At 37.1% G+C, this 27,839-nt stretch overlaps 1 protein-coding gene across 1 annotated transcript in view; it reads right to left on the bottom strand.

Annotated features, from left to right (window-relative positions):
- The window catches only part of PIK3C2G (phosphatidylinositol-4-phosphate 3-kinase catalytic subunit type 2 gamma), a 208,249-nt gene that overhangs the window by 100,680 nt on the left and 79,730 nt on the right, over positions 1-27,839 (bottom strand). The window contains 4 exon segments of the mRNA XM_037390442.1: positions 6,901-6,995; positions 8,146-8,239; positions 19,105-19,293; positions 26,129-26,259. Of these exon segments, the coding sequence (XP_037246339.1) occupies positions 6,901-6,995; positions 8,146-8,239; positions 19,105-19,293; positions 26,129-26,259 (509 nt within the window).

The raw sequence follows: 27,839 nt of genomic DNA, 5'->3' as shown, positions 1-27,839 counted from the left end.
CATTTATTCCAGTCACACAGTAAGAACTTTGTGACACCCATTCAAAGAAAAATGTATTGAAAACAACTGCCTAGGTAGCTCAAAACAAATTTTGACAAAACCTGGTTCAAACAGCTATAGTTAAAGCACAAAAGCTTGCTAAGCTGGAAAGAGAAAAAGACCTGCAAAAGAGCAAGACTTCTAAAACGTTTTAGATAATCTGATGCAATTTTGAAACACCTGCAGATCCATTTTGCATACAAGAATTGCAACTTATAGAAAAAAGCTTTATACAAAGGAGATCATAATGAAGCGGTTTCCAAATATTTTCAAAAGATAAAACATGAAAGTGCAAGATGAGATGTGAAGAAAATAAACTTTTTAGATAGTATATTTGACAAATTTCAAGTAAGATATCCTTTTCTAGTTTTTCAGCTCAGCAACCAGAATTGGGTAGCACCACGGCTTTCTAGCAGTGAAGCAGCCTGCTGGAGGACCTCTCTCAGCTGCAGTGTTGCTCTCAGCTACAGAAGGCAACATTTCACTAGTGAAACACACCAGTGGCTCAACTCAGCATCCCAGGAGATTCTTCATGCTGTTTGCTTTCTGACTGAGGATTTCACTCTCCAAAATCATTAGAGACTGATTTGGGAAATTTGCATTATCGTTCAATTGCAGCTACTGTTATTATTTATGATTTGGACATTTCAGATTATTAAAGTTAGTCATTCTTCATTTATTGGCTTAGCCCAATGAATATCTAAAGCAAATTTCAGTGTAAAGACATAGCTTTATGGATTCTTCTCAGTCATTTTTTTCCAGAAGTCTTTCACAATATAAAATCCAAAACAACCCCTCCATATCCATCAAATTCATGACTGAAAATTATCCATTTGAAGTGGCAGAACTAGATGAATGCTTTGTCAAAAGCTTTCCTGATTTATTACTGCTCTGGTTTACATCCCCAAATGTTCCTCCGGGACAAGCAAAGATTATGTGTGGTATCCATCAGGAAAGACTTTGGCTCTTTGTTTGTTTTTGAAGGAAGCAACAATAAAACATTTTTAATGGGAAAAAAGATGAAAGGCACAGATGAAAGCCTAATGTGACATCTGCACAGAGCCCTGTTCTGAATCCCTTTTTCAACAACACCTGCTCCACTTCCCCAGTTCTGTTCAACTCCACAAGCTGGTCATTATAAGTCCATCACATCCCAGCATCAGAGACATAGTAACAGACCACCAAAATGGTCTGTTCAATCCTTTCTACAGAGGCTATCCAAAAGAAAACACCCATCTTTCATACACAGTTACATTATTGGAAGGGTTATGATAGATGTGACTTGAAGCTAGCAGGCAATTTTCCAGCATAACTGAAAAACTAGATTTGTCAGCTTCAACATTTTTAAATGTAAAAGGAGCCAAAACAAAAATAAATCAGACAAGCAGAGTTGGGAAAAACAATGGACTGAGGAACATTTTCCTTAGTGCTACCATATATATCATAAAACAGCTAAAAGAACTAAGGCCAGTTGCTCTTTTATTTTTTTTATTTTCAGAAATCTTTAATCTCTTTTAGTTTATCTTTTCAGCTCTAAGTAGGTTCAATTGTACACATACATAGTATAGTGTGCTTTTTCATTACGGTAACACACACTGGTAACTTCGGCATTTGCAGACTTTTTTCATGTTGCACTCAACAATGTTAATTCTCCTCAAATGTGATCTTTGGCATGAAATTTCCTCTGTTCCAAAGGGGACATACACACACAGTTTTTTCAATGTTCAAGAACTTATTTAGCTGCAGGTGAATATTTACTTGCATGCACAAATACAATTAATTATGTGAACAATGATGCTTCCCTCCACTCTCACCTTGGTTTTGTTGATTTAAATGTACTGTTTCCCACTCATTGTAAATGCTGAAGGTCAAAACCAACAAAGAATTATGTTACTTATTTGTGCTTCTTCATAACAAAATCTCTGTTTCATTTGACACCATCCTTTTCAAAAAAAAAAAAGGGGTCTGAGAAAATTGAAAGTCTGTAAATTAGGAAACAGAATCTGTCTGTTTTCCAAGGCAACAATCCAAGTCCCACATGGCTAGTAATGAAGCACTTAGCACACTAGACAGTTGAATTGTTATCTCACAGAAACAATGTTCTAATGGTGTTATTTACTATACAGATAAGCAACTAAAGAAAAAAAGTCTCAAAATTATTGGCATTTTGTAAATAAGAATTATGAGTTTAGAACAAAAATCACTAGATGTGCATGCACTCTATTGTTGAGGTTCTCTCCAGGCCAAAACAGAGGGGTGATCACATCAAGTACTCCAAATACAGAAGAAATTTGTAATCATCACTTGGTGGAAAGACATGTTACCCTCAGAAGGTTAGTAAGATTTAACGACTCCAGACTTGAACTCAAATCCTGACGCAGAGCAGCAGAACAATTGCTCAAAATTGCTCAGCATGCTGGGACTGGCTATTCACAGGGTTAAAGTTACAGATATGAATAAATGTTCTCTTGATTCTGACCAGTAAGAAGGACCGTATCAACACAAAATAAAATAGACATCTTTTGTGTTTACATTAATGTCATTTTAATGGGTTGGCCTTTTCAGCCTGCTCTACACAGCTATTTAGGAACTTAATTAATAATTAGCAGACTTGATAACTTCAGACTGTGGGAGAAAGACACCATAATGTGGGAAGAAAAGAGCTGGAGGATGGTGGTCTGCCTAATGTTCAGACAATTAAGAGTGTCAGACAGATGAGTATCTGCTTGATTTATTCCCTCTTTTGAACCTTCAAGTGAATTATGGTTAATGTAGACCAGTTATGACAGTGAAAAATATATTTTCTTTCAGAAAATATGAAGCAATAATCAGTTTTTTCAGTGCTGGAGTGCTGAATGAAATTAAGTGATAAGGGTTTTGGAAAACAGTATTGAGGGACAACCAACAGTAGAGAATTTAACTGGGGTCTTTTTAAACTTTTATACATTGCTTATCTTCTTTTTGCTTCTTACAGTTCTTATTTATATAGAAAAAGAAATAAAAATATTATGTTTAAGCTTTGAAATCAATAGTCTAATTCACTTTGTTTTCATCAAGTTGGCTTTCACTGAAAGATCCTTTTTATTCTCATTCTCACTTACCTTCAAGATGTGGACTGGAAAAGAGAGAAGACTACTCCCTATTCTCTTGATTGTCAGACAAAGTGGCATTGAGAAATGCTGTGAACTAGGAATGTTCTATAAAGTTTTAGTGACCTAGGAGATAAGGTACAAAAGGACATTTTGCCTTCAGCAAGGATTTCACCTGACTTTTTCTTTTCTTGAGCTAAGCATACCAGATTCTCATGCTCCACCAAAATTTACAAACACTCACACTCTCCCACAACAATGAAACCTGTTTCTTAGCACCACCTTCACGCAGCTGCTACAGATCCTACAGGACACTGTATTTCTCCCTGTTACCCAATCCTCCTGTGGAAGGCAACCATCTGTGAGACATCCTCCTGGCCACCTGCTGCCCCAGCCAGCTGTTTTGATTGTACACTGCAGCTGCCACCTGTGAAAGCAGCTAAAAGCCAAAAACACTCAAGTAAATGGGAAAGCGATTGGCAGGTTGCCAGAGGTAAAGGAGTGGATTAAAACTCTAGCACAAAAGCTGGGAAGAAAAAAAAAAAAACCAAAACCCAAACCACAAAAAGCAACAACAACAAACCACACACAACAATCAAAAAACCCCCTAAAATAAAAAACCTAAACCCCGAACCCTGTGTGTGAAACACAGTAGCAAGGAGATAAACACGAGACTTTCAGAAAGCTGAAGGGCCCAGAGAGGCTCACAGCAGGTTTCTTTCCCCTCAAGCAATTTTTTCTGCTTTGCTAGAACAGTTTAATAACTTTTCTTCTCATCATAGCTCCAGGGAATGGGAAAACTTGTTCCGGCCTTCTCCCCTCCCAGGAACTCTGATGGAAAAAGGCAAAAATCAGAGTGGATTTCTAGAAGATAGTGGGGCAGGGTAAATGTCCACATGCCTCATGGACATTAGGAACTCTTGAAATAAGACTAAAATGGGATTTAAGCGGTACATAGGTCCTGTGCCGGCACTGTATGCGTGGGGAATTTTTAGTCTCCTTGAGAAGAGGAGTGTGTTCAGAAGTACCAATGAGCAGCTGAAACACTGATGGATGCAGACGGACCCAGTTCTCAAGAATTCAGAGGGGAAAAGTCACACATGGTAAGAAAATAAACCAACCAAACACACACAAGGTGTAGGATCAATTAACTTTTCACTGTCAATAACAGAATTATTGGAACAAATCTACAACAGATACAAGCAAAGAACAGACTGAAGCTATCCTGATTTACAGCAGCTAAAGATGTGTCCCAAGAGTGAATATGCTGTTCTGTCCACCTTTGCCAACCACTGTCCCATAATTTTTAAGTAAAATCTTCAGAGAAACTTATCACTGCTTGATGGAAAGGAGTTAACAATTTACTATTCAACATTAATATTTGAAAGTGATGAGCTGGTACATCATTGTTGGGTAGCTGTTCATCTCTGGTGTGCCTGGAAATTGAGTCAATTGAAATAACTGAGATATTATTATAAATTATATTTGTCATTAAAATAAGTTTGTGTTGACAGTCGCCACCATTTCTAGTAAGCAGTTTCTAGATTTATAATAGTGTTGTAAAACATGGAAGTTAAAATCAGTTGACTTTTCCCCTGCGGTTCTGGAGTCACATCACCAGTATTCTGAATTACGTTAGAGTCTTCATTTTCAAGCTTTATTTTGGGTGGGTACACTGTGCATAATGTTGTATTATTTAATAGTGGAGTTGTAATGTCATTCATTACAATTAAAAATAAATATAAACTTGTTACTGAAGTTTGTTTTTACCAGTCCTTTCTTCTTGATTGCTAATTTGGTAATGAAAAAGAATGCAACACTTGAGAATAAAATGTTACCCACACATGTTCCCCACATTATTAAATCATTGAGCTTCTTTTTAAAATCTCTTTAGAGATAAGTGGAAGAAAAACCTTTGTTTTCCAATAGTTTAATAAGGACTGAAATTCAATTTGTGAAGTAAAGGAAAGCTTTTATTAATTAATTAAGGCTTTATTAATAAAAAGTATGAAATTACTGTTAAATTTTGTAAGTAGAATTTATGACTTGGGTGATGCCTTTTAAAATACTGGAACAGGAATATGAATAATTACATAAATTCAAATGTTAGGTAGAAAAGAGTTTACTACAGAACAACATGGTGGAGCAGTATAATCAAAGGAAAAAGGTGTGTAGTGTGATGAATACAAAAAGCAAAATTTTAAGAGATGTGTGCCATATTAGAGTTCTCAGTTTAGACTGAAATTTTTGAACAAAAAACTAAATAAAAGATGTATCCAGCATGAACAGGGCTACTACCAGCAAAAGGCAGAGAATACAGTGAACACTGAGAAATATTTTATTTTATGTGGGTATGTGTAGCTGGGCTATATATTCAGCTATATATAAATGTATTTTGCCACATTATATTGTAGTGTGCCAGATAAAGATATTTATTATCCAGGTTGGAATATCTGCTCTATATTACCCAAGTTTATAATACTAGACAGCTTGAGCAAAATCTGGGGGAAAAAAATGTGACCTGCAGAGGTCTACACGGCAAAGTAAAGAGGACAAAAAGAGGATGAAGACCACAGATACTTAAGTCTTTTTTTTTTTTTCTTCTTTTTTTCTGAGAAGAAGAGAGCAGTTAAAGAAAACACAGGTAAACTGATACTGTTCCCCACTGTCCACTGAACTTTAGAAAATTTCTAATTGCACAGGAAAACTACCAACTCTTTGGGCACATTATAAGAACTCTAGAATGGACAATTTATATCCAGTATGACTAAGTTTAATATAAGATAGTAGAAAGCATATTTCAGATGCTGTAGAAAGATGGCACGCTAAATGTGGTTCCTCTTTATTTGATAGATGTGCTTATTAGACATGTTATTGCTATCCTACTCATTTCAGTGATACAAACGCATTCATAATTCTGTTTTATCCCTACTACTACTTCCAGAAAGTATGATCTATGCTCTTTCTGACCTTACACTTCATCAACCAAATGATTAAATTTCAAGTTGTTGTCTTGCCTTTGCAGGGAGGAAAGTTTTTGGTTTAAGGAGTCTGAACCAGTTGAACTGTAAATGAAAGCTCAGTTTGCCCATCACTACTAAACATGAAAAAATAAAAGCCAAACCCACTACAGTTTGATTTTCAGATCACAGGGCAGCTTTTCAGGTGGCAGAAATCCACATTCCTATTCAGAGATCTCTGAAGTAATAGCACAGCGAACAGAATAACCACCGCATGCAATAATACGATTAGAGAGATCCTTATGTTGCAGAGGTAGATGGTGAATGGCAGTTATGCCAGGACTGGTACATCTCCATAATCACAAAAAGGAACTATTGGAAACTCACAAGTCAGATATACAAAGGGGTAAGACATACACTTTGGCACACGAGAAGTCTGGCAACTTCAGGAGAGGTCAGAGAAACCACAAAATCAGGATCCTTTATAAGTAAGCCAACGCTGCTTGGAGATTGCAAGTTTTGAGGTAGGCTGTTTTTAGCTCAAACCAGAAAATGCAAAAAAATACAAATAGTATCTTACTTAAGTGAGCAGAACTTTCCCTCCTCCCTCCCACCAGGGGCAGGGAAAAGGCAGAGATAACTAGGTCTTTTATACAACTTACCCATACCTGGTATGAAAGAGGAATAAAGAAGGAGCAGAAAAATAGGCTTTCTGTTGATTTTTAACAAAAAGAGAGTTTGTCACCAGTAGAATCATGATTAAAGTTTACTGTAAGAAAAAATGACTGTGGTACTAATGGCAAATTTCTTACCAGTAAAGTTGATGGGCTACTTGGATGCTCTGAAGAGAACGATTCAGCAGGAGTTTCACTAGAGGGCTTTCAAGACTCCACTCAAACTTGACTACCTTAACAGATAAATTAATTGCAAGAATCACTTGTATGCTGGCTTTCTTGTCTTTCCTTTATAACAAAATTAATCAGAAAGGACCCAGTGCTTACTTTGAATGAAACAATCTGACATATGGAGAACGCCCTAGCAATGCAATGAGCAAAGAAACTTCAGGACACAAGTTGTTTGCCACCATCTGCAAGACAGGTGGGTACCATCCTGATTACGGCTGTGTTAACATCCATGTAAATATGCAGCTTTTCTTCCCCTGCTTGAAACTATCAATCTATATTTTAGTTTTTATCTGATTATCTGGGTTGCAAAATAAACTTAATTGTGAAACAGAAGCTGTGGAAGGTGAAAGGTCACATGAGTGCTCTACTGTGTGAATGCTGTAAAGCTGTGCAGGTTCCACTGCTTCACAGTAGTGTATTAGATAAATATATTCATACATATATATCTATCTAGATATATGTATATATGTACATGCAGTTATATAAATATATATTTAAAACACACAAAACCCCATGAGGAACTCTGATATGTGGAGTAGCAAGCAATCCATGTGCAGTGTTACAACGTAAGGGGAAAAAGTTTTCAAAGATTCCTTTTTAACTGTGACACAGGACCTACTCAACCACAAAGTGATTGCTTTGGAAGCAGCGGGCCTATAACTTGTAAAACATTAATTTCCAGTGAAACACAGTGTACATCTATAAAGAGACAATTCTACACCCAAATTACCCTGGCTACGCTGTGCTGACAACAATTTTCCCCATATATGTGATATAAAGTATACGGTGATGTGTTGCAACACCATTTGCTTCTTTGACTGCAGCGAAGCCCTGCCATCACCAGTCCCTGGTTTGGTGGTCGTAGCAGAATTTCTCTTGTTCAGATGTATGTTTTACTTTTCTTTGGTACCTGAAAATACCTTCTTGTAGTACACAGTTGAGTTCAATCAGCATGCCAAAACAATTACATCCTTTTAAGTGGACAACAGTCTATACCTCAGCCCTGTTCTTAAGACAATCATTGCATCAGCTGATTGATCTTTCTCATTTATTCCTCTTACAATGTATCAATAAAACTGAAAGAATCAAAAGTATTTAAAGAAGTTACTGATCTGGACAGAAGACTTACTTGGCTCTCACTTTCTTCCTTACCTGAACCAGCTGTGGGAGGTATTCTAACAGTTCATCATTTGACATATTTTCTAGTTGCTGGACTGCTGTTCTGCGAATATCTTGATCGGGAAAACTAGAGCAAAACAAATAGATATCATTAAGAGCTACTCAACCACTGCAACTCTCCTGAGCACTCACTGATACAAAATGTTAGCAAAACAGGTTTTCTCTCAAAATGGAATAGGAAAAAACCCACAATTCATTTACTGTACTGTAACAAGAATCAAGGACACAAGGCAGATACCTTAATTGGTTTAATTGTAACAATGTCATACAGGAAAAAAGACAAACCCCTGCTCTTTAAATACAGCTATCATGTATTGTAATTTCCTGAAATATGAAGAAAATTATGGATCTCCATTTGCTGCCTTCAGTTACCTGGAATAAAAAAATTCTGTGCCATGAGAACCATTAACAGTCACTTGAAGACTTCTTTTGTTCTGTGCAACAACAAAAAGGCTTGAAATTTTCCCCACAGAAAGGGTTCATTTCAGATAATTTGCTCCAATGTCAGCTCTTCTGGTTTATATTATTACATGAGAAATAATATTTTTTAAACAGAAGTAATTTTGAAATGGAAAACATGGGATTTTTTTCATTTTTCTAAAGGAAAATTTAGTAAAAAAATTAACACCTTCCCGCAGAAAGGCTCCAAGTCAGTGAAACAGCCATTTCTAATCGGAAAATATTTGAGTATTCAGCATAAGTTGTATTCTCAACAAATTCTGTTTGACACCAAAGTGGCTGTAGCCTAACACAGATTTTGTGATGGAGCTCTAACCGTAAAAATAATAAAAGAGGAAAACACGCTGTAGCAGTAATGATAAAACAGAGAAAGAAGGCTAGATAATATAGTTGATCAAAATATTTTTCTTTTAAAAAGAAAGAACAAGATTTTAATGTAATCTGATCAAAACTGACTCTTAGCAGAACACTTTAACTTTTCAGAGAAAAAGACAAAAATTATACAGTGTTTCTTTTAATATATGAAAGCTGAAAAAAATATCTTTTAAGGACTTATTTTGAAAAAATAAAATACAAAAATAATTTCCACCTTTTCCTGTGTTGAATTTGTGACATTAATGGTGATATATGCAGAAATTTGTGTACATGGAAGATTGGTTTGGGGTTAGCTGCTCTGCTACCAAACCACTTTCACAACAAAGGGAACAGAGGTGCCATGCGGTGTCACCCTTAACTCTCTGTCAGTACTTGAAACTTGTCCACTGACATCCCAAGAATCTTTTATGTCTTCTTCTGAAAACAAACTGGAAACGTTCACACAGATCTCACAGACGCCAGAGCCACAAGAGTGGTCATCTCTGCCAAAGGGGCAAAAATGTCTTCAAACAGCAGCACAGTCGATCAGATATGGCTCCAAAGAGCCGCTGGGCATTGATCCAGTTCTCAGAGGGCAACCACCTGCCTGCAACAAGCGGTGGATCCCTCCCCTCTGAACTGATACGGCTGTTAGGCTCTTTTGAAAATCTCTGGTTTGGCAGTCTAGGCATACATAAAAATGATGACTAAAGGACACGGATGTCAATTCACCCTGGAGAAAGTCCTTTGAAATCAAAACCACCATGCATGGCAGCAGGTGTCATGGGGCCACCAGTGTCACTGCTTTATGTGGTCAACACAGAAACAGGCTGCTCTCTTCCCAGCTTCCCATCCACCACCTTTTACCAATAATATACCCACTAGAAAAATAAATCGGAAGAGAAACATGGGAGATAGTACCACACTTGCAGCAATGACTGCTCATTGCTATCAAGAGAGAAAGAGAAGGAATTGTAAAAGGTAAAGTGCTCAGAAGTATAACGGCACTTGCAGCTCTAAACTTGAGCTTTTAAGTTCAATAAAACAGGCTGGAGCAAAACAATACATACACTTTGATCATCGAATTAACTACAGGCCATCAAACAAAAATGTGGATTACTTTTTTCTTAAATGGCTAACAGTTGGACCCACTTGAAAGGCCTGGATTTCTGTGTTGCAACCGGCTGCCACCTGTAGGACTTTCAAACCCCCTATTAACAATGCAGATCAGGTCAGATATTATTTTCTTTGTCTGTTATGGTACATATTTAATTATGTTTTTAATAAAATTTATAATTTTTGTATAATGCTGAGAGGGCCTTGATGAGGAGAGAGGGAATACATTATAAACAAATTATCATGATAGCCTCGCATTAGGCCTGTATTGCAAGGATCTATTTATTTATTTATTTATTCTCGGCAACCTATTAGGAATATGGAGTTGTTACTTTAATATTTGTATGGTTATTTAGAACAAAACATATTTGAAGGAGGACTTCATATTAAAAAAAAAAATAATCCCTTTTATGTCATCCTATCTTCTAATTATGCAATTGCTCCAAAGGCTTGTGTGCCAAGCACGTGCAGATAATACAGAAATTAGTGTTTCCCTTCCCTTCTCGCCTAGTTCAACAGGTTACTGAACAGTGAAATACACTCTGCACAGGCACCAAGTCAAGCAGAAAAATGTTATTACTTAGTTACTGCTTGCCCTTACTAGCAACCAACATTTAAATATATGCAATGCTACAATGAGAGAAACTCCTACATATTTTGCAGCTATACAAAGAACAATACAGTTATTTTAATCCTGAACTTTCCAGAAAATTCAGCAGCTAACATTTGATTTGTTTAGAATTATTTTGCTGTAAAGTCCAAACTGAGGCTATATTTAAGTTAACAAAAGTATCTCTAAGAGATGTGACTACAATAACAATGAGCTCAGATGCATAGGCACTGTGGTGAAAAATCCATAGGTTTGCTTGCTTCAGGAAACATAGCCTTTGTCACTCTTCTTGAATGAGATTTTGGTAATTAGTTATTCTTGTTTACTAAACTGGTTTCTTCAGCTTGTAAATCTAGAGGTCAGTCTGAGGCTGAGTTGAATCTTTTTGAAAGAGTGGGCAGTTAATATGTTCTTTTAACTACCTGACAATTTGGTAAGCCACAGATGTAATATCCACTGCTATCCTGAATTTCATTTTGGTCAAGAACACAGGTACAATAGAAAAAATTAATTCCGTTTGGTTTACCCCTTACATTTGTACTTGAGCAAACATTTAACATCCTCAGAAACACTAGAACTACAGCAAATAGTTATGAACTCTACCAGTATTACATGGCATTTATGCTATTCTTGCTTATATACATCAGTTTACTTGCTAAAAGCTAGTAACAGGGTAAGGTCTAGAAGCAGGTCTGAGTAAAAAATCCTACCGTTTACATGCCTGGAAACTATGTCACCTTGTAGTGTAGTAATTAATTAGGGCTGGAGGGTTTTTTCCAGTGAATAACTTTGCAAACTTTTTAGTGTTGCATCAAATCTGATTTTAGTAATCCATAAATTAGTCTTGATTAAGGAACACAATTGATTTTTTGGTTCTGTGAACTCAATGCAAATGAAATAATTTTAGGCCTAAGCAAAACAGCTTCATAGTTTGGATATTAGATGACAGCTGATTTCCAGGGCTTGCAACAATGAATATATCACTATTTACCCATCCTGAAAATTCTGGAAGCAGGAAAGTGAGACGATTTTATCACAATCAATTCAATATTCCAGTGTTTAAGGATACTCTCCTGAGAAAGAGGAGCTCATCTATATTAGATCAATTTTGCAAAGGATTTGAACCATAGATTATCAGGTTCCTGACATGTGGCCTCTGATAACACCTTCAGAGAGGCAGGGGATTCAGGGACTTGTCTTCCTTAGCTGTTTTATGGTTGTCACAAAAATCTCTGAGAATTTAGCTAGAAAAGAAGCAACTTAAACCAAAACCCTTTAACAATGCTTGTATGACTCTTTCTTTGCACAGTTTCAAAATGGTAATTTTGATCCAGATTTCCAATTACTTGTAGTTGTACTTTTTCTTCCTTGACAAACAAAATATTAGTCAATAAATAATTAAGTGATTAGATCTACAGCGTCCCTCATTTATTTGCCTGGTTGCCACCCTAATATATTGTAGCTTTCTCCTTTGACCAGTTTTATTTCTTCTCTCTTCAGGTAATGAGTACTCCATAACACAGATTGTGACTTCTTACAAGTTTGTGCCAGGTTTACACACTCAGAGACATTACTGAAGAATAAACAACATGTAAATTGTAGTCATTCGGTCTGGTCCTTATCAATATGACTCACTATGCAGGACTTCAAATTTCCCCTTCACAGCCCATCTTGCAACCTGGATTCTCCCTGTTATCAAAATTATTTCCTTTGATATTTAGCTTCCACACCCCTTTTGCTGTTTTGTTCTTCTCTCCCTGCATGTTGCCAATGACTGACAGACACCCATTTTATAACTTCTAAGTAGCTTTAGATTGTTAGGTCTCCACTGAGACTTTAAGGTGTTTTTTGTAGAAGTTGAATTTTGAGCTGGATGAGCATAGATTACAATTTGTTTTAGGAGTAAAAGCAACTTACAGTCTTTGATTTTGTTCATATAGATAGCCAGCAGGGAGCTATTTGTCTAGCTGTACCTTTCAGCTAAATCAGATTCAAACAGAAAACTAAGCGTTGTTGAGGCTTCCTGTGGATTTGTGAAATTCTCTTGAGATTTTGGCATCTGTCAGCAGTGACCTGACTGTAAATGAGAAATAGATGTCTTTTCATTTTTAACAGTTTCATTATCCTAATTTTATTACACTGTCTCAAATATCCCTATGCTGGAAGATATTTGTCAGGTAAATGGTACTGTACAGTTCACTACAATTTCTGGCATGCGAGGATCTCCACAGAGAACAGCATGGCCTTTCGTGAGCTGTCTTTTAAGTTAGAAGTTTATAACACACCACATATTTCTGCACATCCCTTCGCTTTTTAAGTTCTGTTGCATTTTCAAAAAAGAAAGGCTCTGGTCCCATGAAATGCATGTTATTAAGTCTTGTAGAAACAAGGGAGGCTGAGGTAGCAAATCTACTGGAATGAAGATACCAACTGAAATCAAAAACCCCTCTAAGCAGCAGAGGATATCATGTCATTGACAGGTGTAACTGGGCCCAGAGAAATTATGGAAGAACTGTTTAAAAGGACAGATAACTTTGGGGGGGCAGTTTAAAGTATTTTAAAAGTGACTACACAAGAAGAGAGAAGAAACTTGAGGAATAATGATTAAGGAATTCCTTTAGTTTTAGCACTCAGATAACATTAGCAGGGCTTATTTGATTTCTGTTGGTGATTTTTTCATTCCTTTCAGGCCTTCTAAAGAAAACATTGTGTGAGTGTATGAAGAATAGAAAATGGCAAGGATTAAAAGAAAGTACAGAAAAATAAAAAATACCATCTGTAAAAAGGACACCGGATCTTCAAAATGTTCAGTTGAAGAAGAGCAATATATTCACTCCTCATTGTGGTAACACGTCAACCCTACCCATCCCCACACGTTGCAAAGCTCGTGGTCAGATACAGTAGCTGTCATGCTAGCTGATTGATTGGCAGATGGATCTGTAGAATTTACTGACAGAAAATATACTTTAGGTAAGGTTTACATAGATTTTCTACGAGAAATTCTGACTAAAGCAACTAGTAATAAGTTTAAGATGTCATGGAGACCATATGGTGAACCATATCGTAGGAGAGAACAAGAGTAGGAAGAAATTAACAAAAAGTTTTCCATTTCAAACCTGTGTGATCTAGAAGATTCTTCCCACCACAGAGACAAAGAAAAGAATAAAACATGAAAAACTTGATCATTTACAGATATATTTTCCTGACTAGGTTGTGTATTTATGTATAGAAAGAATGCAATATCCTACATAGTTGTCTATTGTTAGTTGTCCTAATATAGCTAGCTGTTGTAGTACCTTCATATTAATTGCCAAGAAAGGTAAAAAATGATTAAAGGCAGTGGGGGTGTGTGGGGAGAGGAGAAAAATCAATCACATTCTGATGCTTAAAATAAAGAGTCGTCTATTCCTAACAATGCATACATCCCCACATAAATTATCAGTAAATTTCATGTACATTACTACAAAGCAGTTTTAAAGCTTTATCAGTAGTGCTTTCTCTACATAAAGTATCAATTTAATTGTAGACTATTGCTTTGTTCTTACCTTATTTCTTTGCATAAACCTGTTTGCTTTCCACATGGATACACAACTACAGCCTTTTAAACCAAGTAAGAGGCAAACAGGCAAGATATGTTCTAGCTGTATCTGTTTGATAAATATTCTGTTCAGCATTCTGTTTTGGAGCCCCAGGGAACGGTTTAAAATCTGCTTTTAATAAAACAATGACAATTTGATTCAACAATTCTAAATAAATTCGGCTTTCAAAGGTGTCAGAACAAAATGTGGCTTCAAGCTATCACTTTTTATTATAATATTGGTTAGAAAGCGAGTTTCACATGTACTGGTATATACCCTAATCTCTGAAACTGAATAACTACTCTTCTACATAACATGAAAATCAACAATAACACTGTGAGACTCAAAGACACTCATACAAATATATAAAGATGCAAAAGGGCACCTTCTCTGGTTAATAAGAAGTAGGAGTCATACCTTCCCCTATTCTGCCTGCTTCATACGGAGGTTTAAGCAAGGTAGTACAAAACCCCTCTGACCCTTTAATGTCTGGTCCCAAAATCTCTGATATGGCACATGGGTTTAAAGGAATGTCCTTCTCTGTACATTTACCCCGACAGAGTTTAGCAGGAAGTTTCTACAAAAAATTGTTAAGCCTGTCAGGAAGGTTGTCTTCACCTCCACTATCTACATCAAAAAGAACTCTCTTCAGAATGGTGGCAGCCATGCACAACACTAGAAAATTACACACCATCTTTGTGGCCATTTCCTGATCTGAGCTCAGTCTCCCGATTCCTAGCCATGATACCTCACAGGGCTGCAAGTGTACCCTAGATGCACCAGAAAACAAGCCTGGGGAAAACATTATTTTATTTTTTGAATTATGAATATACTTGGACTTTTATTTTCGATAAATTGAATACCAAGATTACCTGACGGAAAATTGTAATTACAGCTGTTCTATACATACACAAAACATTGGCCTGTTAGCAACACATCATAAATGATAGCATTTCAAATATTGCCTTTGGTTTCTTTATGTCAAGAAAATTCTTTGAATAAACAAGTGTACTGGTGTTGTTTCCGCAGCTAGAGTGCCAAGTCAATGTAGATACAGTTATGGAAAGCTCTAACTCCACTAAAGCTTGGTTTTTTACCAAACTCAGTAAGTGAAGTCAATGGTAAAATGCACAGGGCACCAATAAGCAGTGCTGAGTAGGAGGGATGAGCTCTATACCTTCTGCCTGAGCGAAAATATTTTTCAGGCAATGGCTTATAATCATCCTTCCCTGAAATTAGAGGTAAAACTAAGAGTATAAAATCCTATTCTACATTTCCCCCCGCCACCCTCTCCATCCCATCTTCATTGATTAAAGAAACAGCCATTGTTTTTCAAATTGTTTTTTTAAGCTTTGACTTCTGGGGCTTTAAGAATCAATGCACTTGCTGCAAGTACTGGATGCAAGGTTGCTGCTGAATTTATCTGTGAAATGTACCATGCTTGTGTTTCCAATTTGTGAAAGTTATTCCTTTCCACTGCATAAATGAGTATGTTATCATTTGGCTGCCTTGAGATGTGCCTGCAAAGTGGAAGAGCATAAGCAAGAGAGACATGCTCAAAGAACAAGAAATGTCTATTAAATTGTAAATTTAACTGTGTAGTGAACAAAACAATTTAGAAGTTTCAGAAAGTTGCAAAGAGCTTTCTAACTCAGATGCATGAGAGTGGGGCTTAACCTGATGGGCCATGATACCCCTCACTAAGCTCTCTGATGCTGTCATCTAACCCAGGCAATGAGGAATCACCTCCAATGATTTTAATTTCTTTATCCTTGCAAATGTAAGCTTGAGTTTAATCAACAGGACAAATGGCTGCTTTTTTGCTTTGAGAAGAAGGATAATTTAGAGTTCCTAGCTCGAGGCTCGCAAAAGCGACTAGTGATTTTGAGTACCCTCTCTAAACTGTATAAAGAGTAAGCACATGCTGCAGGAGAAATTCAGGTTCTCTTTAAGACACTGCAAATTGAAATTCCAGCCAAGGAGTCATCCACAATTCAAAGTGACTGGAAACTCTTAGTCTCCTTTATGGTATTGCTAACAATGTGGCAAAAACTGGATGCCCCATCCCTGGAAGGGTTCAAGGCCAGGCTGAATGGGGCCTTGAGCATCCTGGTCTAGTGGAAGGTGTCCCTGTCAAGGCAGGGGGGTTGGAGATAGATGATCTCTCAGATCCCTTGCAATCCAAACCATTCTATGTTTCTATAATTCTAAGAAATGTTGATACGTAGAAATAATACAACATAGAGCTGAACTGTGGATCTCCTTGTTACAGGATGTTCTGAAAGCTGAATATTTTTGTGGAATTAATTTCTATTTGGAAAAAAAATCATAGAAGAAGAATGCAAGAGAGCTCTTAAACTAAAAAAAAAAAATCCGTCTCAGGAAGTCTCTGAGCTGCAGATTGCTGGAAGTTGGGGGAGTAGCACAATGTCATTATGTTTGGCCCATTCTTTCTGTTTTCCCTAGGTAAATGTTGCTGGTCACCATTGGAGACAGGATGCACTAGACTGACTTTTGGGCTGATTTAGTGCAGCTGCTCCAGCATTCTTGCATTATGTTATCAATTCATGTAGATAAAGATCAGCTCTAATGTACTTTACTTACCTATGATTTGATAGTGATGGTAACACAAATCCTTAAAATAGGCATGAATATATAAAGAATATTTCTTTTATATTCTGCTCATGTTTTATATGATGAACTTGGATCTTTCAGCTGTGTCTCAGTAATCACAAGAAATCAGAGAGCTGTTTTGTAAATGATAGAAGTGAGGAAGTGAGTTGATGAATTGTCAGCGCCAAACATAATACAGGATAGAGTTGAATGAACCTTCAAAACCAGCTGTTAACGGAGCCTACAATCCAAAGTCAGTGAAGGTAATGGTGAAGGAAAGTTGGACCCTATCCAGTGCTACTTTACTTTTCAAAATTATTGAAGTCTGAGAAAAAGAGAACCATAGAAAAAAACCTTAGAAATCCATTTACATTGAAAGTACTCCCCTTCTTCAACACACTCTCTCAATTTGCATATACATGTGTCTCATCAGTTAAATCATGTGACCTAGACATCTCTGAAGTGAGACATCTTTAAGGAAATGTAATCCCTCTGTTTCTGAATGTTAGCTTCCCAGTTGTTCACGCACCTACCAAATATTGTGGGCATGTGAAGGACAGAAATTTTTTTAGGGGGGATTGTACTGTCATCTGGAACTTCTTTCTGCAGAGTTAGCACAAAGAAAAAAAAAACACCAAAACACCTTGACTGATACTAACTTTTGAGAGAAAGAAGCTGAAGGGACAAACCTGCTAAGATTCTGATCAGAAGTACTTTTTCTTTGGTATGACTGCAGGTGCCAACGGTGGCACCAAGAGAGACAAAGTGATGACATCTTCCCCTCTTTTTATGCCAGCAATCCTTGTGGTAGCCAGAATGAGCACTGTGTACACTACATCCACCACACACTGAGAAGCTCTGTGACACAGACAGAATCATATTAAATATCCTATGAAGCATCTGACAGGACTGATATTCTGCATCACACCCTGATGAAGAGCTACATCCTCAAGGAAGAATCAAGCTCTTTATTTGCAGAAATGCCACCCACCCACAGAAACAAAATTTGACAAAAGATCTGATCTGAAAGCCTGGAATGCTCTGACAAACCATCTCAAAATCTTTTGCTGCTCTGGGGTGTTGAAGACAACAGACTGTCCATATACTCCTTTCTACATGGTTCTTTTATAAATCAGAAATGGCTTCTAATAATTTAATAATGGCAAATAAGATAATGATAATATGTTCCAGAACCTGATCTTTGCTTCCAACATTCCCACTAAATGTAAAAAAAGACATGCATGCAAACATGTAAAACTATTCATAGTTCAGATACAAACCTGAGACACAGATGTTCTTAGGAAGTCATATCCAGAGGCAAATAACAGTCAATAGTCAGTTTTATATTATTAAATATTTTTTTAACAATGTAGAGGTGAGTATATATAGTTTTCTCAAGTAAAGCTTTTGGTCAAGTTTTTTTTTTCTAAAGGTACAACATGGAATTGAAATTGCAAAGTTAGCGCAGCTTGTGCTTACCCAGCCAAGCAAGGGCTTGCTAAAACAAATTTGCTCAACCATTTCATCAGCATGTTTAATGTTTCCACAGGTAGGTCACAATGCAAAATACCTCCCAAGCCTTTGGAGGAAATGTAACTGCTGACACAGATTCTGCCCCCTGATATCTGCTATCACGTCATAGCTAAGGGTCTCAGCACCAAGGAAGCCTTCCAAACAATCAGCTCCCACTCTAAGAAGTGGGGGTGGAAAATGAGGTACAGCAACAGAATTTATTCAAAGTGTGGGGAGCTGACTTCAAAGTTTTATCCTATCTGTTTCAGAAAGACAGGTTACAGGTGGAACTGTACGTATTTACATGGTGTAATCTAGGGATATATTTCAGTCCTTATCTCTCATTAGTCACTTCATGTCTGTACAGTAGTTTGAAGATATGGAGAGCTATGTAAATGCTAAGTATTTGGTTGATCACCTATTACCAGAAACTGACTGAGTCTGCTATAGAGAGTGAAATAGTCTTTTCATTCCCCTGAGAAATAGAAAAACTCAGCCAAGATGGCAGGGCTGGCATGTTCAATTCAAGGGCATCACACGAGTTGCAACTGTATCTTCACTCAGACACAGGGACAGAACCCAGGTCAATGAACCAAAGCATGATACTGTGCTGAGCAAACTGACCTGCTGAATTAATCAGCATGTGATCATTCTGTCTGTTGTTTTCCTACTTTGTTAGTTTTCCCTTACCTGAAAGTGAGAAGCCCAAGAGCCTCCAGTGGGTTAGAAAATCTCCATCTCCTCAACACAGCATACATTTCTGATACAGTTGTTCGATCCCAGCTGGGTGCACTGCCCAGTACCAGAGGAAGGGAGCAATTTTGATTATTGCAGTAGTAACGATAAAACCATAAGATTCTTCTCTGTTGCTCTGAGAGTCTGGAAGAGAAGATTAGAAATTCAGTTTTAAATTAAAACCACCTGGAGCTTTGTGTAGCAACAAACTTTATTGTACAGAGGGGCCAAGTCATACAGTACACTGCTTTTCGGCTAAGTACATGTTTTCCTCAGGGTAGGATATCATTTTTTGCAGACCAGCTTTTATAAAAAAAGTGATACTTATACTCTGGATCTGTCAGCCTTGGGTCATATAAAAATGAAGTGTCAAAAGACACACATATATGGTTATTTCACTTCCCAATCACTCTCATTTTTCTTCTCCGCTGTCTCTGTTGCTGGTGGTGTTTGTTTGTTTGTTTTTACTGGAGTTTTCTGACAGAGACAAAGAAGGTGCTGTTATCACCAGATAAATTATTACATCCATCTGCTACATACACATCATATCTAACTACTGTAACAACTAGACACACAACACTGCTAGCCATAGCTTTCATTTCTGCTCTTGCTTTGACTTTCAGTGGAGGCTTGTCTATTTTTAGTCTCTTTGCATATAAAATAAGGTTGAGGCACATCCATAGGAATATAAGCATGTCCCTAACACAGGTATGAGTTTGGAAAAGGGTAGGAAAGCTCCCAGCAGCTTCTCTGTCTGTTCACAAGGCTTAGCATGCCATGCTTCATTGTACTAACTTATAAAAAAGGTTGCCATATCAAATTCCTCATTGAGATACCTAATATCTAAATGATATTTTGATAAAACAGTCATTCATCACACCATATTTCACCACAGTAAGAAATGCCTCAGAATAACATTTGCTATTCATCCTCTGATTTGTCTGCAATTCAGATGTCTTTGCCTAAAGCATATTAAATCTCAGGTTCTGCTACCATCAGAAAACAAAAAGAAACTCCCTATGAGAGACAAATTCAGACAATCTTCTTAATTTGATATCAAACCCTTCAAAAACAAGATTTGAGAGTGCAAACTGATCTCCAGTTCACACAAATCATTAATGAAACCAAGAGGAACATTGGTTTTCTTGGTCATACTTGATGGATTGGTGATCTATCTATTTAATAACATAATGTAACTGTGACTTTAAACAGACCTAAGTATTTCAAAGCAAGGTGTGAGAAACCTTGTAGAAGGCAGTACGTAAATAGCTCATTTCCAATTAAGCGTTTCATTGTCGAGATGGCAAGCAAGGCTCAAAATCCAAGTGTTTACATTCTTTCCAAGGTCATCTTCCTTCTATTTGCAGTATTTTGGGACATTCTTAGCCAAGAAACTATCTTAGCCCTGCTCTAAACATCAAGATTGTGGCTTTCACAACTCATAGCAATGAGTTCCTTTGGCTCTGTATACACCAGAGAACTTTTCTTCGCAATTTTGAATTGCCAAGCAGTTAGGAACAGAGAGTGGTGGTACAAAGATGGGCATTTTTTTACTGTCACAGAAGTGAAAGTTTACTTCTTTCCCTTAGGAGAACAAGCTCATGAATGTATGCAAAAGATGAACCTAACTGTGATACAAATTCTGTCGTGACTTTCAGTAATCATTTCAAGAAAAGTGTAATTTTGGTTACCATTTCAAGAAACAGCTTCAGAATTCACAGCATGCCTACTGTGAGACGTCTTTGTGTTTGTGTGAAGATGTCACACACAGAAAAAGAGATAAAGGTAGGCCTAAGACTTTATTGCCTGTCTGGTTATCTTATGCATTCGGATGGTATACTGCAGGACAGTTCAGCTAAAAGACCCCTTTTATATGTTGACTTTAAACAGAGATTTAAGCTTTCAAACAGCATCCTCCAAACCAGACAATCTGTTGTTCAGATTAAAGCAGCTAAAGCCTCTACTGAGCTTGCAAAGGGAGATAAGAAATCAATCCTTGTATCAGGTTTTCTAAATAACAGATTTCTCCCTGTGACTTTACTCCAGAGGCAATGCCATTTTCTCTTTCCATGTTTTAAAGATCAGCAATGAAACTAAAGGCTGAGGTGTTTTTATTTTAGGTTTTGATTTTAAGTTTCTTAGTTGTAATAGAAGTTTACATATACATGTAATGGAACATTTAAGGTAGATGGTAAATGTATTTTGCATACATATAACATCTGAAGATTGTTATGCTAATGACACTTCTTTGGTGGCTTAATAGGGATAAGATGTTAATAAACCCTCTTTATTGATAAAAATGCAGTTTATGTTTTTTTAGGTAGAGTTGTACCTAAATTTCCCTTCATATAACAGCTATATTAAAACATATAGCCTCCTCCTACTCAGCACTAAAAATGAAGTATCCTAAAATCTAAATAATTCAGTAGTTTTCAGTTTTAAAGTTTTCATTAATCCCTTTAGCTAAATGAAGAAAACAGCTTCTGTGAAAATTTTGTTAGCTGGTCTTAATTTTTTTATTTTTTTTTTTTTTGTGGGGGAAATGGCAAAAATTTGTTTAAATGCTTCTGAGCTGTTTTTATTGCTCACGTTCAGTACTAAAGCAGAACAAGACAAAAGGCAAAAAAAGGAAAGAGTAGAAAAGCTAGCAAACGAAAATTTCTGTTTCCTGGCACTGATTCTCACTCACAAGTTTCTCTCCCGTGGACAGATTAGCAAAGTGTGCAGCATCATCACACTTCTTAGACCTGTTTCACCATTCACCTAACTGGAAGTAACCTTTCTAATCAAAAATCACAGCAACAGGACTCTCGTACTTCAAACACAATAAACCTAAAAGGAATTAAAGACTCACATCTGAAATGTTTTCAGAAGTCAGCCAAAGCAGCTGGCAGTAACTAATGAACTCACTTGGTCATCCCTCTTTTGCCTGGTTTGGTGGTGATGCCAAAGATCACACAGCAGTGCACAGTGCAGGGCTGGAGGAGCACAAGAGCCATATGGTAAAGTTCATTTTCTTCAGTCCCATTGAGCCCTTCAGTAATCAACATCCAAAAGTTGTTGGCCATGGAGACCAGTGATCTGAGCCAGCTACCAGAGAGACAGGGGTCCAAGAGTCTGCTACTGGCAAGACCATATGTCTTGACCAGCTACTGGGGAAACCCACATCCATGTGACAGGAAGAGGCCCCAGCACCAGCAACCAAATCTGTGTGTCTGTGAACCCTGGGGGCGCGTATGTCTGGGTGTCAGCAGCTGGGGAACACAGAGAGATCTGGGACCAGCTAATGCACAGGCTGAGCGCAACTACAGAGTTATCTGATACCATGTATAAAAATACATATATATGTATGTGTACATATTCCACCAGCAGACTTTGATCCTGACCAGGTGGAGAGGAGGAACTGAATCAGGCTGCCTGTACTGTCTGTTTTGTGGCAGTGCTGCACGTTTGTGTGTGTGCTGGTAAGGTACTGCTTTCTGCCTGCATTGATTTTTTTTATACTCCTATCAGGAACACACGGTCCACCTCTCTAGTGGCTGAACCTGGGGAGACAAACCCACAGCAGCTTTGCGTTTATAATGCTACTGGACTCTGCAGCCTTTAAAAAGGACAACCGTGCAGCTGGCTGTTTCTAACCATTGGTTCTTCTTTTCCAACAGGGTTAAGAACATTTTCTGCCATTCACATATTCCATCTACTTTCAGCAGAGTGAACAGAAGGATCCTGACGGTCCAAGAAAGGTTTCTTCTGTCTTCTAACCACAGATACCCATTTATTTCAAAATCATATTTGAGTCTTGTAAGCCTAAAGCATCATCATACAGACTTATTGCCTCTAAAAAGCTACCTTAGATTCCTCTCTTTTTCTTGACATACAAACAAAAAAAAAAAAAAAAAAGGAAGAGAACTTCAAATATCATGGCAATAATGTGTTTGGATACGAATATGTGTTGTTACAATTTTTTAAAAAAGAAAATCTATCATGACTGAGGAAGGTAAAAAGTCCTTCTCTAATAAAGATACAACAAATATTTGCTTGATCAGAAAGTACTTAAAAATGGAATTCATTCATTCAACCCCCAAATATGCTACCCTTCACCTTGATGATTCATTTGGCAGACCAGCTTTGCCCATAAGCTGGGATAACTGAAAACAACAAACTTGGGGGGAAAAAAAAGAAACCAGACTTCCGTCCTCTTTCCTCCAATACCCTGTTATTGAACTTATCAAAGCCTTACATCCAACCTGGTGAGTTTTAGGGGTCTCTTTCATTCATATTCCTACAGAACCCCAAACTTTTGTATTAGGATATCATAGGGTCTACCCTTGCCTGGTCTTTTCAATAACTATTTATGAACCTGTTATCCGTGAATTTATGTATAGCCTTAATGAATGTGATGATGTTGTCTACCTCCACAGCTCTGTGAAAGACTTTAAAAGTTCACTGCTGACTGTCTCAGGGAGTACTTTCTTCCATCTGTTGAAAATTGATCTACTTGTTTCATTGAATGTCCCTAGTGTGAATATTGTGGGATCTGATGATGCATTCACCTTGTCCACCACCATCATGATTTTATAATAATTACTCACACATACACACACATCCTCTAGTCTTCTCTCCGAACTAAGGAGTCTCAGCCTTTTTAGCTTTTCTTGGTCAAGCAACTTTTTAATCCCTTTAATCATTTTAGCTGCCCTTCTCTGTACATTTTCCACATCTACAGTGTCCTTCCTGAGCTGCTGAGACAAGAACTACGCAGCATACTCAAAATGCAGCACATCAAGGTTTTAGACACAAGTTAAATGGCACACATTGGTTTCTTCTCCATACCCTTCCTGAATGATGCTTAGTACTTTGTTGACATTTTTGGCTGTTGCTGCACCTTGTACTCGTGAGTTTAGGGAAATATGAGCAGTAATGTTAATATATATTTTCTGCATTGTAACTGCCAGTTCCAAGTTCAGTGTCATGTACAGCTACTTAGACATTTTTTCCTTAAATATATTCCCTTGAATTTATCCATACTGAAGCTCATGTGCTGTGTTTTTGCCCAGTTTTGTAAGATCCTTCTGGATCTCCCTGTCATAGGATGGCGTTGGACAATGTGACAGAGGTTAGTACCATCTGCAAACACAGGGATTTCCCTGCCCATTTCCTTCTCCATGTTGACAGAGATACTAAAAAAAAACTGGTCCCAACCTTGAGTACTAGAAGACCCTACTGCTGATTCTTCCATTCTGAAAAGCCACAATGAAACATGCAGTGTTTGCCTTTAACCAGTTTTCCTTTAAACCCATGGCAAAATAATTTTTTTAACAATCATCTTATGTGGAACCTCAGCAAAGCTTTTTTTGAACATCCAAATGCTTTATGTCCACCAAATCTCCAATGTCCATGCACCCACTGACAACCTTCTAGGATAGCAACAAGTTCGTGAGGCAGGGTTTCTGTTCACATAGGATATGCTTTTTCTTTCCTGACAAATTACTCTGTATTTAACTAAATGTTTAATGATCTTATTCCTTCTTACAAAACCCACCATTTCACCATGAATAGAGATCAGATGCATTGGCCTGAAGCTCCATAAATCACTTCTGGAACACATTTTGCAGGTGGAAATTTTGCTGCCATCTTGCCAGTGCCCTGGCTCAGCGGCTATTTGCAGTAAAACACTGACCTCCCATTCATATTTAAAAATAAAATAAAAAAGAATCAAATCACAAATCCCATGGCTAATAAAAATATTTTAAAATTTCTTCCCGTCTTCTTAAAAGTTGAAGTAAACTTCATACACACCAGCAAGTTTGTCTCTCATTCCCCCCCCCCCCCCAAGAAACTGATTTAAAAAAAACCCCAAACAACCTACGCAGAAATCAGTACAGAAAAGTGTTCTTAACAGATATATCATATCACATTGAGAGGGCTGAACTGGCTTTAAGTTCTTTAGTTATCGTACTTTGAATGCACCTTTTGGCCTTTGATGGATGATTAATTCACAGAATTACAGAAGTAACAGTGATTGGTATAATGGCTCTCTGTAAGCACCTGTGTTCCCAATACCACTCTGATCATATCCAAAATTATTTTATATAATACATAATCCTAATTCATAATATAATATACATGTAGCTGAGCATACTAATCTGCCTCAGCACATAAAGTGTGTTTTGTTTTACTTTGTGTTTATTGATCCAGGAAAGCTAAACTTGCCATACTTCCTTGTATATAACTTGACATTTTAATGAACATATGCCATTTAACTACCTATCTGAAGTTCGAGTGCATTATTACTAATGAAGACTGATTTTTGTAGAACCCGGTTTTCTTGTTAGTACAGGTATCAACTTACTGCATCACTTGAAAATCTTATGGTTTGAATCAAAAATATCTTTCTCACTTCAAAGACATGAAAAGATATAGTAAAAAAAAGGGAAAAACCAATCCTTTTCTAAACTGGTAAAATAAACTGCCACCTCCAGGGCCTTAACTAGGCTTTGCTGTGATCTGTTCTTTCATTTAGAGGTATTACTTCTCAAGCCAATTGTTGCAGCACTCTCCAAACTAGCTGGCTGCAACAAGGTCTTTTACCATCACATACCAGCATACTCTTCATACCAGTCTCCCTGCTGCCTTCTCCTAGTCTCTCCTCATCCAGGACATGTGTTCTCTCTCTTCTCTCAACTTCTTCCTTGTCTCTCTTCCTTGGCTGCTCCACCTTTAAACAGAGCCAGCCACAGCTGCACCTTGTCTACATCAGCCAACCCACTGCCCCTGAAGCCAGCCCACAGCTGTATATTATCAATGCTAATTAGCCCACCTTCATTCCTCTACAGCCAACCAAGCTAGGCTCCTTCAGAGGAATATTTTGGTTTTAAACAATTTGGATAATTAAAATTAAACAAATGGATACATTTAATTGTGATGAACAGAAGTACAGCAAGCCAAGAACCAGCAGGGCTAGCTGGGTACAACTTACAGCAAGAGAGAATGTTTCTGTGAAAGTCTTGCAATATACTTCAGGCAGTCTTCAGTTGGCTCTTCAAGATCATCTCTTCTTTCTTCAGGTTCAGGTTTAATGAACTCCAAATTAGTTTCTGGAAAGTCAATCTTCATTAAAATAAAAATAAAGAGATAAGAGACAAAAGTCCTTTTAGCAATATGTATTCTCAGATATAACTGTCAATAAATGTTATCCTCGATTTCTATGGGAAGCATACAAAATATAAGAGAAAGAAGAAGAGGTAATTCTCCGAGGGTGCTCACCATATGTAATACATTATTTAAATATGTTGGTGGTAAACTCATCCCATGAAAATCAGCAGGAGCTTTGTCACTGACTTTCCTGTGAGAATTTCTTCCACTGCATTTCAAATTTATTACAAGTGCAAAAACTCAAAGCTGAAGTATTTTTTTTCTTTTTTCCTCCTTTCCTGTTTTTTAATGATGGTTCTTAAACGGAAAGCTTTCATTATATAGATTTGTTTTTGGTTTTGTTTGAAAATACAGTGATAATTCTTATATACATTTTGCCAGTGTAAGAAATAGAAATCAGGTACCTGATTTGACTTCTATATATTCAATTTCATATATATTGTGCAGCATCTACCAATTATTCATTCTTTACATTGACATATGTGTGTCAGAAAGTTAGGAAAATGTTTTTAAGATACAGAGAAAGAAAGCATTCAACCAAAATTACAAAGCTTAATGTGCTTAATAATATGAGTACAGACTTCTCTGAAAATTCAGGTTGTTTTTCAAAATTCAGCTCAGTTTGCACATCCCATTTTGGTTGACTAACAAACACCATAATCTCTTATCTATATCTATTTTTTAACATATGTATTTGATTTGCATCACACTTTTAAAGGTTAAAAAGTTATTACCTACAAAATGTGTCATCAGTCACACCAGAAAAGCCATCTTTCTGATATTTCCAACATCTTCATAAATCGTAATACATGCATGTGAGTAACTGAAAGCAGGGGGGTGAGAGGTCCTCCTGTTCCATTTCTTTCAGCAGAGACAGATTATAAATTAATAGCCATTTACTGTCTCAACTTCCTTTTATTATTAATAGGAGGAGCTATTTTAGGACATAGTCTTTGACTGAACTCCTCAGACTAGAAAATCCCCATTTTCTTGTCTATTAAAACCAGGCTATTTTTAGTCCAGCCTCATTTATCTATATTATCTGCTTTTACATGTCATTTGCTAATAGTTATTCTGCTTTTTAATACAGAAAACAATTGGCTTTGCCCTTGAAGGATCCAGTTGCTAATTTAACCTGGACAGTTGACAAAACTGTTATGCAGACCTAATGCGTTTTCAAAACCGGGAGTACCATTCTGCCCAGAATGAGTGGGTGCTCAGCATGTGGTCATGGAGGGAGAGCTACACCGATGCCTATCGACAGTTGCTTGTAACCACTTTCTTTACAAGTCCTTTACACTACTCAGTCTAATTGCAAGTGGCATGCAACATTTATAGTGGTATGCAATTCAATAGTACTCAGAACAAACGTGCAGATTTGAAAAGGCAGCTGTAAGTCAGGTACCAAGTCATTCATTTGTGTTAAAGTATTTTTGAAACCAAAATTATAACAACAAAAATTACCCTACAAAAACCTGCCCTAGCCTTCAGAGGTGGTATTTGGTATGGAAAGTATCATATATATTTGCCACTGT

This window comes from Falco rusticolus, chromosome 5 (genome assembly GCF_015220075.1).
Source record: "Falco rusticolus isolate bFalRus1 chromosome 5, bFalRus1.pri, whole genome shotgun sequence".
Lineage (NCBI taxonomy): Eukaryota > Metazoa > Chordata > Aves > Falconiformes > Falconidae > Falco > Falco rusticolus.
This window is presented reverse-complemented; position numbering and strand designations above follow the sequence as displayed.